General features: G+C 37.8%; 1 protein-coding gene across 1 annotated transcript in view; it reads left to right on the top strand.

Annotated features, from left to right (window-relative positions):
- The window catches only part of npr2 (natriuretic peptide receptor 2), a 95,417-nt gene that overhangs the window by 32,705 nt on the left and 49,248 nt on the right, over positions 1 to 13,464 (top strand). The window contains exons 7-8 of the mRNA XM_005725655.2: positions 388 to 472; positions 10,885 to 11,005. Coding sequence (XP_005725712.1) covers positions 388 to 472; positions 10,885 to 11,005 — 206 coding nt within the window. The remainder of the gene's footprint in view (positions 1 to 387; positions 473 to 10,884; positions 11,006 to 13,464) is intronic.

The following is a 13,464-nucleotide window of genomic DNA, read 5'->3' as shown; positions in this document are numbered from 1 at the left end:
TAGTGGAACTGACCCTAGCCAAATGCAAAACTAGTGAAAAAACAGTCAGACAAGGTGAAGATTATTGTTTTGGGGGTTGTCTCCTTGTTGCCCCTCTAGTGCACCTGTTGTTAATTTCAGTAACAACAGAGAAGCTGAAACTGAATAAAACCCGCCGCTGCTACTTTACTGACCGACTTCCAGCAGGTGTTATTAATCGTTGTTAGGGTTTTAATTGTGCGTTGGGAGTGTGGCTGTGTGTTTGTGGGGTGACAGATTTCTAAAGCACCACAGCTGTACTTCAGGAAGTCACATCTGTGCATTTTTCCTTTATTTTCAAAGATATGATTGTGGACATCTGCTGAACATATGAGAGTGTGAATTCCTTGTTTTTCCTCCTGTTTTCAGGTCATCTGCCAGTTCTGGGTATTGTAGCTGTGGGTTCTGGCTTAGCTCTCATCATTTTTGGGATCTCCAGTTTCCTCATTTACAGGTGAGTTTGATCGCATCAAGCTGACGCTTCCTCTCTGTGGTGCTTTTAGCTCAAACAGCAGAAATGTGGACAAAAAGAAAAAAAAAGATTGAGAGAAAGAGCAAGAGGCATGCTCGTGTTTGAAGCAGGATTTATGGATTGTGCTGCTTTAGGTGGTAGTTTGGTATTTACGCACTGTTGCTACAGCAACTGCTCAGCAGGTGACGGCATTAAAGCGGTGGTGAAGTGTGTTTAAGCTGCCAAGTGAGCTCATATACTGGCTCGAAACAACGCTTACTGCCACTCTCACTTAATGATCATTAGTGTGTTTGTTAAGTTTATTTTCTTTGCGCTGAAGTCAGGAAAAATGCCGCTTATTTTAATAATTCACACACTGGTGATGTCAAGTGGAAAACATCACTTGAGCTGATTATTGTGCCTCTCTCAAAGGATTACAAGTGGATTATAAAAGCCCTGCAAAATAATATTCAAAAGAAGCAAAAATAAGCCAGAATTCTTTTATGTACAGCACCACGAAAGCCTAAATTAATATTTCATGTTGTTTACAATATAAATAAATAAAATTGGCAGGACTGACACTGAGAAATGTTTTATGTTTTTTCAATCCCCTCAGGGACCTCGATATTAAAAACTACTGCCTTTAAACAGTACTTCCAAGGTGTACAAGGACAGATTGGCACAATTATTAGAATTATTTAAAGAACTGAATTAACCTGAACAAGTTTGAGAATAAAATCAACAGCTGACTGAAAGAAACAGACGAGCAGAACAGAAGCCAAAAGAAATACATAAATAAAGAAAACAGTGCTGAAAAAAATACAAATAAGTAAATGGTTGAACGCTATGTAAAATTGTGACTAAATGTTGGAACTGTTAGTATAAAGTAATAATATTTTTAAAGTTATTAACTAATACTGGGCTACGGATAAATGAATTAAATTTTTATAGAACTTTATGGATTAATATGAAATACAGATAAATGGTTAACTTTGTGAAGAAATTATATGAAAACACTTGAATTTAACAGAAGTAAAAGCCCACAGTTGAGTAAAACTATAGCTACTTTTGTCGTGACTTACAATTACAGGAGGTAGCTAAAAACATGGCTAACAGATAGAATTATTAGCTAATAGTATGGCTAAACCAATGAAATAGCTAGGTTAATAAAATAGATATAGTTTAAATTGAAATGTTAGCTTACTGTTCAAAATAAATTATTAGCAAACCTAATGAATTTAGGATTGAAATAGTAGCTAGCTAAAGTTATTTTTGCTAAAAGAAAGGTCAAACTGTTAACTAAAAATATAGATTAGCACTTGAAAGATCGCTAAACGATATGTAAACGTTTATCTCTGACAGCACAAGTTATATTGTTAAATAAACATAAACTGTAATAGGAATTAATAGCTGCTAAATGGAGAAGTAGCTAAAAGCAGTCGATGAACTGTTAATAATGTAGTAATTTTACACAGTTAGTTGTTTGTCACATGAACATGAAAGCTGTCTGGGGGTAGAGAAAAGTGTTTTGAGTACATCTGTGGAGTAGATGAAAAAAATGATAAGAAGCACTGGTATAGAGAGCATATTCACTAAATGTTTTTAGAAGCAAAAGACAAAAAGAAATCCTAGAGACTGTGCACCCTATATAGATGCTACTGCAGTTTGAAGTTAAAAATAAACAGAACATTATGCGATTAGCTGTTTAAATAAGCGTCAGTGTTTAATTGTTACTGCTGCCCCTGAGCACTTTCTTTTAGTTGTATATTTAAGGGAAAAAGTAATTGCCTGCTGCTTTTCTGATGGTTCTAACTTTGTGCTCGGCATTCAGCTGTGTAAACAATTCAAATGAAATTGTTGCTCTGTCCCAAGTGGCACAGTCTACATGGTTTATGTTGTAACATTAAGCCTCATTTAATTACTCAAGAAGTAAATCATGCATGCCCCGAGAAATAAAGTGACTGGAAAGATTTCCATAGGCTGGTTAATATCATGGGTGTTATCTGCATGTAATGAAAGAAAATTCTTCTGCTCTTCCCTCTTTGCTCACATCTTCAGAGGTGTCTTTACTTAGGCAGTTAAGGATATTCTCCCTGATAAATGCACTGATTTTATGGAGGATTAACAAATCAAACTAATAAATCGCACCGGTAATCTGATCCGTTTTCTAATACTGACTATTAACACAAACAAGTGTTAATCACCAGCCAATCAGAATGGATTTTGATCAGACGAATGGTGGAAGAAAGACGGAGGAGCGGCTGTCTGCCTGAGGTAAATCCACTAAACCTGAATCTGAGTTGATCATGCCCATTAATTATTAATGTGCAGATAATTAGATGCAGAGCCTACACTCATTTCTGAATAAAATTAACTTGATCGTCTCTGTTTTTTCCAGCGCCCAAATCCACAAACACACTGTGATTTCCCAACTAGCTAACTAGTTTTCCTGGATTCTTGGATGGTAAGTTTCTTTTCTTGGATTTAGGGACAACAAATATCTATTTCTGTGATGGGAAACTCTGTGATGTATTTTTGTTCCTGACCTACAGTTTTGAACTTTGTGCTCTCAAACTATATTAAGACTCAATCTCCTTACATAAATGACAGTGTTATATCTGGAGCCCTGGTTAATAAGTTATCCTTTTTTGAAGCACACCATGACTTGGAGCTTATTCATTGTTGGCTCTGTCTCATATAAAGCTAACAGATGACTTCCTGTTTTTGCAGACACTACTGGGGCTTTGCTGATGGACAGAGAGGCGGACAGCAGAGTTGTTTGTGGCCATTTTAAAGACCAACCACCTGCAGAGGGGCCTCCATTTTGCTTTTAGTGCTTGACCTACAGAAACACCACTAAAATGTTAAAAACATTTTGGAGTTTATGCCACTATCAGTAGCTATTGAGAAGTGATTTACCCAGTGAGAAATTAGTATTTAATTTTTTATATTTTTAATAAGAAGATATATATATATATAAAGAAAAAATATAATTTTAAAAGATGATATATATTTACTGCTGCTTACATCTTTATTTTTAATACATTTAACTATTTTTTTTAATATCCTAACTTGGGGGTGGATCTAAATCTAGTTTACAGGGCAGAAAATGTTGAATAAAATTAATTTGTTTTAAGAAATCTTTTGGCAATAGATCTCTGTTCTGACATGTACACAGACGTAAACTGATGTCTATGCAGTTTAATAAAAAGAGACTTGTATATTGAATGATATGTTTCTTTGTATTGCTTTTTGATGAAATCCATGCAGCAAACCAAATTCAGCCTTCAATTTAATTTTGTCCCCGCACAAGACAGTAAAACATGATCTATAACATCTAAGGCTCAGAAATCAGACCAGCTTACTTGTTAATGGCTCAGATGTAGATATATAACTTTGGCACATTTTTCTCTCAAACTTCACCCTGGAGTGCCTTAGATTTAAACAGCTGTGCTGTCAGCTGCTTGCCGTTGATTTTGGAGGCTGCTGTGCAGCAGCAGCAGCAGCGGGCGTGAGGGGATGTTGAGCAGAGCAGCAGTGACTCTGTTGTTTTTAATGAAGGGGCTGGTCCTGTGGAGGTATTCACAAATGGGACTTACCAAACAATAGGCCCAGTGTGGAGCCTCACATTTTGCCCCTCTGGCTGCCAGAGGTCTCTAAACAAGGTTCTTTTAATAGAAAAGTACTTTTTTAGTAGTGGATGAGGTACTTTAATGGTGTTTCCTGTCCTCCAAATACTAGCAAACATCAGAATTTACTTTTTGGACTCTCCAGCAACACAATTTGTTCTGGTGAAAAAGTCGCAAAGGAAAAAAAATGATAATGAGCCACTTCAGGAGCCAACTGGGATATTCTGGGGGAAAAGACTAAAAGATGATGATATGCACACGCTACAATAATTTCCCTGAAGCCATCTGGAAACGTTTTACACCTTTTTAGATTGGGCTGGAATGTGTGGGGCTCTGCTCATTTTTCATTTCTAAGTGTTTCAGTCTGCCAATGAATCCACTGCCACCTTGCAAAGAAAAAAAAACGCACAAAAGTTCCTGCGTTTTTTAAATTTATTGTTGTTGTAAATCGTGAATTGTCAAGAAGCATCAGCTCCTCTGAGATTTCCCCCAGATGTGCTGAGTCGCTAGAGTGCCTCTTCCTCTCCATGGTGCCATGTTTATCAGAGTGGTGCTGAAAAAAAGCAACACTCAGAAACTTGTCACAAAGTTCACTGATTAGAAAATGGATGAATTCATTACTCTGGTTGGGCTTTGCAGACATTTAGTGGTTGTTTACCATTGTGGAGAAGTTGCTTCACATATCTGCTTTTATTCATCCACCTTTAATGGACGAAATAGGAGACAGAAGTAAATCATGGGAAGTGCAATCTGGGAAATTCCTCTCTGCGCCAATTTAAACACCACAATCATTAGCGAAAAATGTTTCATTTAACAACCTGCTGACATGTGTGTGAAATAAGGATAACAAAACCTAAACTAACGCAACTCTTATCCTAATCTAACATCATCTGGAAAGCTTTTAGGCACTCCCAGTCTATCAGGAGTCTGTTCAATGTATCTTAAAGGCTCCTTCATTAGAGCTAAACAAGCTCAGTGCTTTTACCAAGGTTTCCATCCCTCCATCCATCTTCTAAAAGCTAATCAGAGACGCTTTGACCTCCTTCTCACCTGCCAGCTGAGATCTCTCCAGTGTGTTCCAGGTCTGTCCTAGAATCTCCTTTGGGTTGAACAGCTCACCTGGGAGGCTTCCAGGACAAATCTTAGACAGATGCCCAAACTATCTGGCTGCTTTAAATACAATGCTTGATTTTTCGGCCATGACCCACAGCTTGTGGGCAGAATAGACTGGTTCATTGATAAATTTGTATGCCTTTGTAGTTTCTCTCTCGATCACTTGCGTGGCCGTGGCTGTTGGGGCAGATTGGACAATCGCTGATCTTAACGTCTGCGTTTCACCCCTCAAACTGTCGCTAGGTTCAAAAACCTCCTTGATTGCTTTGGTCGGCGATAGTTTGTTTTGAAGATGCCGACTTGTCTGCATCTTCGATCGTGGCTCAAGAGTTGGGTGTTCGTCTTGTAATCGGAAGGTTGCTGGTTCGAGCCCCGGATCGGACAGTCTCGGTCGTTGTGTCCTTGGGCAAGACACTTCACCTACCGCTTACTGGTGTTGGCCAGAGGGGCCGATGGCACGATATGTCTGCCTCGTCTCTGTCAGTCTGCCCCAGGCCAGCTGTGGCTATAACTCTGGCTGCCTCCACCAGTGTGTGAATGAGTAGTGGTATTGTAAAGCACTTTGAGGACGAAAAGCGCTATATAAATGCAATCCATTATTATGATTATTAAGTCACTGTCTTCAAAACAAACTACTGGCAGCCATGGCTATCTGCTAGCCAAAGCAATCGCAAGGTGGTTTTTAGTACAGCAACCAATTACACCAGTAATTGACTGCCAGAAATCACCAGCAACAAATTACAGCTGGTTGGTATTTAATCATTTTTCCCCAGTGACAGGTGGTTGCCAGGACAATTTGAATTTCTTAAGTGAATGAATTTTCATTATTTTTTAAGGAAAGCCAGCTTATTAAATTTTACGGTGTACAAAGATGACCAGTGTAGCACAAAGCCTTCATTTGGTTTGGTCATTAAACCTGTCTTTTGGAAAGCAATCATGTTGCTTTGTTGTCCCTTTAGATAGTCTTTCCTAAAGTGCTCTACTCTCATAATTGAGGTTGTTATTCAAATAAAAGAAACTTGTCTTTAACGCTGGCCTGACTGGCTTTATAAAATGGAACACAGTAAATGGACTTGTTTATGGCACCTTTCTACTCTGAGAGCAGAAAGCAACAATGTGGTTGGAAAGGTGTTTCTTAACCCAAAGCATGATCTTTCCTTGAGTATATATGAAAAGAAAGCTTTCTGGTTATGTGTAGCACAAACTTGAGTCATGTTAGGCACCACAGAAGAAGACTGGTTGGAGTCAAGAATTTAGGTTAACCAAGGGGGGAAGACAACAGGCTTCAACAACAGGCCATCTGTTGCTTATTAATCCAGGAGTAATTTAATAATAGGCTTGACTGTTTCAACTCCCTCCTATCTGACGTAAACCAAGAGTCTGTCTCACCTCCAGCTGGTTCAGAAAGCAGCAGATCAGCTTCTTACTGGTTCTAACATTTAAATGACATCATCTCAATCATTGCTTCTCTCCGGGGTCTCCGCTTCGTATTAGAACTGATTTTAGGATTTTATTGATCACTTTTAGAGCACGTATGGGTCTGGCCTCACGCTGCAGAGCATAAATGATGACCCGCCTATGAACTATTTTGCAGCCCTTAGATCCTCAGTTGGCTTAAATCTAAAGGTGTCCGTGTTTTTGCTATCAGGCCCCCTCGGCTTTGGAACAGCCTGGCTGAGGAGATAAGGCTAGCAAATTCACTGGCTTCCTTTAAATCCCTTCTTAAAACTCATTTTTATAGACCTGCTTGTATGTGATGACTTTACATCTGGTTATATGGTTATCAGCTTGCAGCTGTTTTGTCTAATTTTAGTTTTTCACTGTTTTAAAATTAAATCATACTTTTTAATTGTATGTTTCTCATGTGACTTTCATGTTTGGCTCTCTGTTTAATCGACTCTTTTAGTAATCTGTTTGCCTGTCTGCCTTTGTATACTCGTAGTAGAAGTATATCAAAATATTGTATCAATATTGTTATTAATAGATCAATACATAATTTATAGTGCTTTGACAAATCAGAGACAGAACAACAGAGAAGTAATTTTAGGATTTATTTCTCTATTTAAGCTTTAATTTATAGTGCATTTCTGCACCAGGACAGAGTCTTTTTCTACATGCATAGAGATGTTTATAGCATTTCTGACAGAGGATTTCTTTTGAAAATTTCATGTAGTCAAACAGACTGGACACTCTTTTTTAAAAAAAAATAACCTGAAAACATAGATTTGAGACATTTTAAGATGACACAAACTCATTGCCTTTACTGTACACAGATTGATTGTGCTTCCAGGGGCGCTCGCCTATTCTCAGCCAGGAAAAACCCTGCAGGATTTCAGTATTTGGATCAAGTCATTTGCAAGAAATAGGCAGTGTCAGTTAAGTAGGCTGCAGCTCTTATTTGTGTCAAATACATCTTTAATCAGTGTTTAAATAAATAAAAGAATTGGCTCAAGCTCTGTTTTAGCCGATAGCCAAGACTACAGGACACGAGGGAAAGAAGAAATCACCACATATTTATTGCATACATAAAATACCTTTCTGGATGATGATCAGTGATTGTATCTTCTTCACTGAACACTTGACCCTGTTTTTCAGTTGCTTTAGCTTTATCACAGCAATTCAGTATCCAAAACTGGCAATTCAAAGAGACGGGCTGATTTGCCACACTCCTATTATGAACCACAAAAGGCAGGACACTAAAGCTTGGTTGGTATGATTTAGTAGCTAATGCACTTTAAATGATTATTACTGGGAAGCCTGGACAGACCGTGCCATTATTTTAACTTTACCCAGGTGAGCAACAATTTAAGATGATTGGTAATCACCACAAATGCTGTTTCCACTTCATAATGTCTCACTGAGCTCTGTGGTATACATCGTGGCTTACTGTGTGAGGCTTTTACTGTTTTAAATGCCAGAAGTCATGATTTCAGTGTACTCTATGATAACCCCCTTCGGTGAACTGCAACATTACGATGCTCGGTTAAACATTACCATTAATTCAGTTGAATAAGGCATAAATTAATTAAAAGATTTTTCACGCTGAGCCAAAACAACTGTAAAATACTGTAAGTTGCATTTAGTCTAAAGCTCTTAACCCTAGTGTGTTTAACTGGTCTGAAGAGTAACATTAGGAGACCTTAACTTTTATAGTTCTTTAAAAAAAAACAGAGTTGGAAACAGTAGTAGTACTAAAGTACAGTTATGGCTTGAAATTCAGGGAGTAAAAAAAATAAAAGAGTGAAGTGGATTCTACCAACCAATATAATGGCTGGTTTATGACATAGCTGCCCTAAATTATTGGTAACTAAAAAAAATTAATTCTTTTTTTCCTGTAATGGTTAATCCACCAGTATGTGCGAGCTGTTTAATCAGCATATTTTAAATTCTGAAAGATGTTTTTATCAATGATTTTAAACTTTACTGGTTCACAAAAAAAATCAGAAACAGATTAGTAAAACACATTAACTTTTGATTAAGATGCCAAATTACAATTATTTACTTGCATTCCTGAACAGAAAACATAGTTTTAGTGGTTTAATGTTATGCTTGCTTATTTTCTGACTTGTCAGAGAAGTCAAGTGTGCCGGATCAAATTTGGGTATAAAGATTCAGTTCAGCGAATTAAGTAATTTTTTGTTTTAAGCAGGCTTTTGACAGATTTCTAAAGGTGGTCCAAGAAATTTGCAAAGCACTGTACCATTACTTGAAGTAGAAGATATAGTCGACATTGATTGATGATTAACCTTCAAGTGACTGCTGTATATATATATATATATATATATATATATATATGTACTATTGTGACACTCTCAACACTATCAGTCGAACAGGCCTAGATAATCTGCTAGCTATAAAACTAATTGCAAGGACTGCAACCGACTTTACCTTCAGCAACCACTTGGCAACTGGTTGGGGAATATAGGTTTTTGCCTAATGACTGTTGGTTATCAGGAAGTACAGACAGGTTTCTAGACCTTAATTGAAAAATATTTCCCACCATGAATTTGTTATTTACCTACCAAACTTTTCATAGTTTGCCATCAGTGTGGCAAAGATAACTGCAAGTTATCTGGGATCTTTTCTGACCCTGGAAATATTTTTTATGTAGTTTTGCAGTGAACAATGGCTAACGCACCTAGAGAAGCAAAAGGTTGTGTGGCTGACGCCTCGAGGCAGATACTTAATGACCAAAGTAACTATGAAGATAGCTCAACAAACTCAGACATATTGGGTTAACTCCTTTTTACTTAAACATAATTTAAACTGTTTAAGGAATGACAGTCACAAATAAATTATTTTATTTTTTATTAGCTATCAAGTGAAGCATTCCTGTTCTAAATGTAATGCGGTGATTTTAGCTGCTAAAATAGCCTGGTTAAGCATGAGGGTTGTGAGACAGAGAGGGAAAGGGGACTTTCCAAAATTTAAAGTAACATAAATGTTGCCAAGATTAATGTGAAAGGTGCAGTAGGAAGGTGGCTGTAACAAGGAAATATAATAAAAGTTCAACAAGGTTATTAGGAAACCCAAATGTGAGAAATACATAAGACAAAAAGTTGACAACTTCACCAAATGACAAAAAAAGAGGAACGGTGCGAACCCTGCATTCATGTACTCTTTTGTTCTATTGTACTCTTATTATCAAACATAAGCAAAACATTTCTATGCAATACATGAATTTTTAACATTAATCTAAAATTTCTTATGATTATGCAAATATGTACATTTATCTGTCATCAACTCAGCAACCCAAGATTTCCTCTTGCTCTTACTCTGGTTTGTGTGAATTTTTCCACTCGGAAATTTGTTTTCCCTAATGAGTGCACTGCAGGAACAAACACAGTTCAGGGAAATAAAATGCAAAAGTAAGCTTAATTAGACAAAAACAATGGTGGGAAAAGAACAGAGACAGGGAGTTAAGAAAAAAGTAAGCTAGACGAGGGAATAACGTTCAAAATAGAACAGGAAGTAACTGAAAGGCCCACGAGACAGAAGGCATCATAAAAAGTGACCCAAAGGAAAACTAAGGACAATGTGCAGTGTGACAATCCTTTTAAAGAAATCATTTTTGAACTTATATTTACATTAACTTCATGCTCAGTTGATTTCACTAAATAGCAGTTTGGGTGCTTACTGTCAAATGTTCCATGTTTCTGTATTTTGCTTGGAAGAAAGAGCCCTTTGTTCAGGAGAGTCAAGATACTTCCCCTAAAATAGTGCCTCACTGCCAAGCGTCAATAAGTAGAGCATATGAGCCAGTAAAGTTAAAATCTAATAAAAATAAACACAGGCCTAAATGCATCACCAAATGTACATAACTTCACGTAAATGCTGTATGTGAGGCATTCTGTAATCACATCTGAGACCGCTATCTCAGGAAATACCAACAGGAAAGACAGAGATCAAACGTAACAAATGGAGTTAATTTGCATTTTGTTTTAAGGTGACTTGCGAGATTAAATCCAGCTTGCTTAATAACTTATAATTCTCCTGCAGACCACCTTGGCTCCGACGGACTTTTAATCATTGCTTTAGTTCCAGCTGGTGTAGCTTTGTGGTGAAAACATCACCTCATGGCCTTTGCATCAACCCCAAACCAGTCTAGTTCTCCTGTTGTTTGTGCTGCCGTGACCTTGTCGATTTCACCACCTGCTTTTTTACTTTCTGCAGGAAACTGAAGCTGGAGAAGGAACTGGCAGGAATGCTGTGGAGGATTCGGTGGGAGGACCTTCAGTTCGAGAGCCCAAATAAATACCACAAGCGTGCTGGCAGTCGGCTCACCCTCTCACAGGTAGATCACAAGATTTATGTGCAGAAAATGATGCAAAATGTTGAAATGACACCCACACGATCTCATATGAGAGCTAGCAGCCATTAAACTTTAAAATCTTCATAATTGTGAGCTTTTTATCACTTTATATCAGGCTGCAATCTGTGAGGCCTAGAAAATTGTTGTCTGTGCCCTGGTCCCTATTCTGTTCTCACGGTTTCTGTGTATTTTGGAGTTTTATTCTAATTAACTCTTGTTTTGTTTTTTTTATTAGTTTTTCATATATTTTCATAGTCTTTACAGTCTTGGGTTCCTGGTTCCAGTTTGTATTAGTTCATTTGTTCCCTCAGTGCTTCCTGTCTCATTCTCCTGTGTCTTTCCCACTAAGTTTATTTATTTGCCTAGTTAGTCTTGCTTACTCTGTGTTTTAGTTTGGCCATTAAATGTCTGCTGAGTTTTGTGCCTGGTTTTACTTCCTCCTGCTGTCTTATTGTTTTGATTGAAATCAGCAGTGTCTTGTTACCCATCTGTTTCTACTCTTCTTCATTACCCTCATGTATATAAGTAGTCCTCTGCTGCTTCTTAGTCTTGATCATAGCATGCATTTGCCCCACTTTGTATCCTCTCTGCTACTTTGTCAAGAAGCTTTGTAGGAATATGTTCATTGAAGTCAATGTGAAAGAACCAAAAACTACAGTTCCTCAAATGTCCACTTGAGGGTAGCTCCAAAACAGAGCTAATCCTTATAGACGCTCATGTTAGAATATCCAACTTTACAGCAGAAATAATCATGTTTACAGCTTTGAGTTTGGTCTCTTCAGCCAATTTTCCCCTTTATGACTAGAGTAAAAGAATTTGACCTTTTTCTGTCTCAATCTTGTAAAGTTAAAACAAAATTTAAAGTTAGGGTTGTGGCAGCTTTGGTTACAGGTGGTGTCACCTGTAACCAAATTCAAGTAACTAAACTGGAAATGATGACCATGTTGGAAACTTTTGCAGCTTTTTATCAAGTTTTTCTAACAAACAGCATGGGTTACTGTGTTTTTAATTGTACTAACAGAAGTTTTGAGTGCAATTATGCCCTTTTATTTGATATGTTATCACTAAATAACATCCCTAGACTGTTGATGGGCCTTGGTAATGAAGATTGCTAATGTGGCTAATAACTTAGCACTCCACCATACCATCCAAATGTGGTCACTTCAGTCATCAAACCACCGATCACAGTAGATTCAGCAAGCTTTTTATATACAGTCTTTTATTTTATCCCATCACAGTTTCCTCTTAACATCCACCAGCACAGTGGCTTTCAACGTGGTTTTCAATGCTTCTTTTGACTGTAATGTCGGATGGGGGTACTTTTGCCCATTTGCAACATCTGCAACTAGCACCCCAATATAACCTTCCACCTACACCTTCTGTCTATCCCGCTATCAAACAGCTTCACACAGTTAAAAACAGTCTTAATGCCTGTGGTTTAGATCCAACACTCGAGTCAATTAAGTCAATAAGAATTTCTCAGTTAGCGTCTCCTGACTGATGAGCTGTCAGAGTGAGGCCTGCTGACATCGCCAGTTCTTCTTTTGGTTACATTTTTAGGTGCTATGTTCTTTGCACTTGCATTAACGTGATGCCAGATATTTTGATGTGTCACACTTTCATAATTCAACATCGTCCCTAAAACAGTTTTAGGGAACCCTAAATTTTTTATGCAGTCATATGCTGCAATAATAATATATGCTTATCGTAAAAAACCCCAAAGCATGCCTGGACTTATCTTGTCACACCATTTGGCAACCTCTGCACTCGTCTATGATTTGAGTTTGGTTAATGTGAAGTAGTTCTGAAAATCGACCTATTTAGCACGTAGCTAAAACAAAACCCAGCCCTGCCCCTCGTTAATTGTAACCTGGTGGATGTTAATTGGTAAAAAAGTTGCTCATCTGGCAGGTTATTTTTGCATGCTTGGTTGGTATATTTCATTCATACAGGCCTGATTATCAGTCTGGACATGTCACTGTGGTAAAATTGGACCCTCCAGGATTCAAAATGCTTGAAGTTCAGAGCTTCCCTCCTGTTTACACACTGTGTGCTGCGTATTAAAAAGCAGTTTGTGGGTTTTGTTAGAAAAAGCAAAAGCTGCTGCCCCGAGAGAGTCCAAATCCTTTGTGAGTTTACACATTCCTGAAAGCTGGTGGTTTATTGATGGTAGCTGGTTTTGCAGTGGCATATTAAATGATTGTTAAAATAAGCCTTCGCCTGGCCCCCACTCCTATATACATAATACGTCATTACGTTCTTAGTATCGGGTTCTGTTGTCTGAGTGTTAATGCATCTCCTTCGGGTTGTGTTTCATCCCACACGTGCAAGTGTTCATGAAAAGCACATGTACACACCTTTTTCATTATTGCTTTTTTGTCCATTTCCTGGGGTGTGTGTGTGTGTGTGTGTGTGTGTGTGTGTGTGTGTGTGTGTGTGTG

This window comes from Pundamilia nyererei, unplaced genomic scaffold (genome assembly GCF_000239375.1).
Source record: "Pundamilia nyererei isolate P.nyererei 1_Seehausen unplaced genomic scaffold, PunNye1.0 scaffold00016, whole genome shotgun sequence".
NCBI lineage: Eukaryota > Metazoa > Chordata > Actinopteri > Cichliformes > Cichlidae > Pundamilia > Pundamilia nyererei.
The sequence above is the reverse complement of the archived record's forward strand: the minus strand, read 5'-3'. Positions and strand labels throughout refer to the sequence as shown.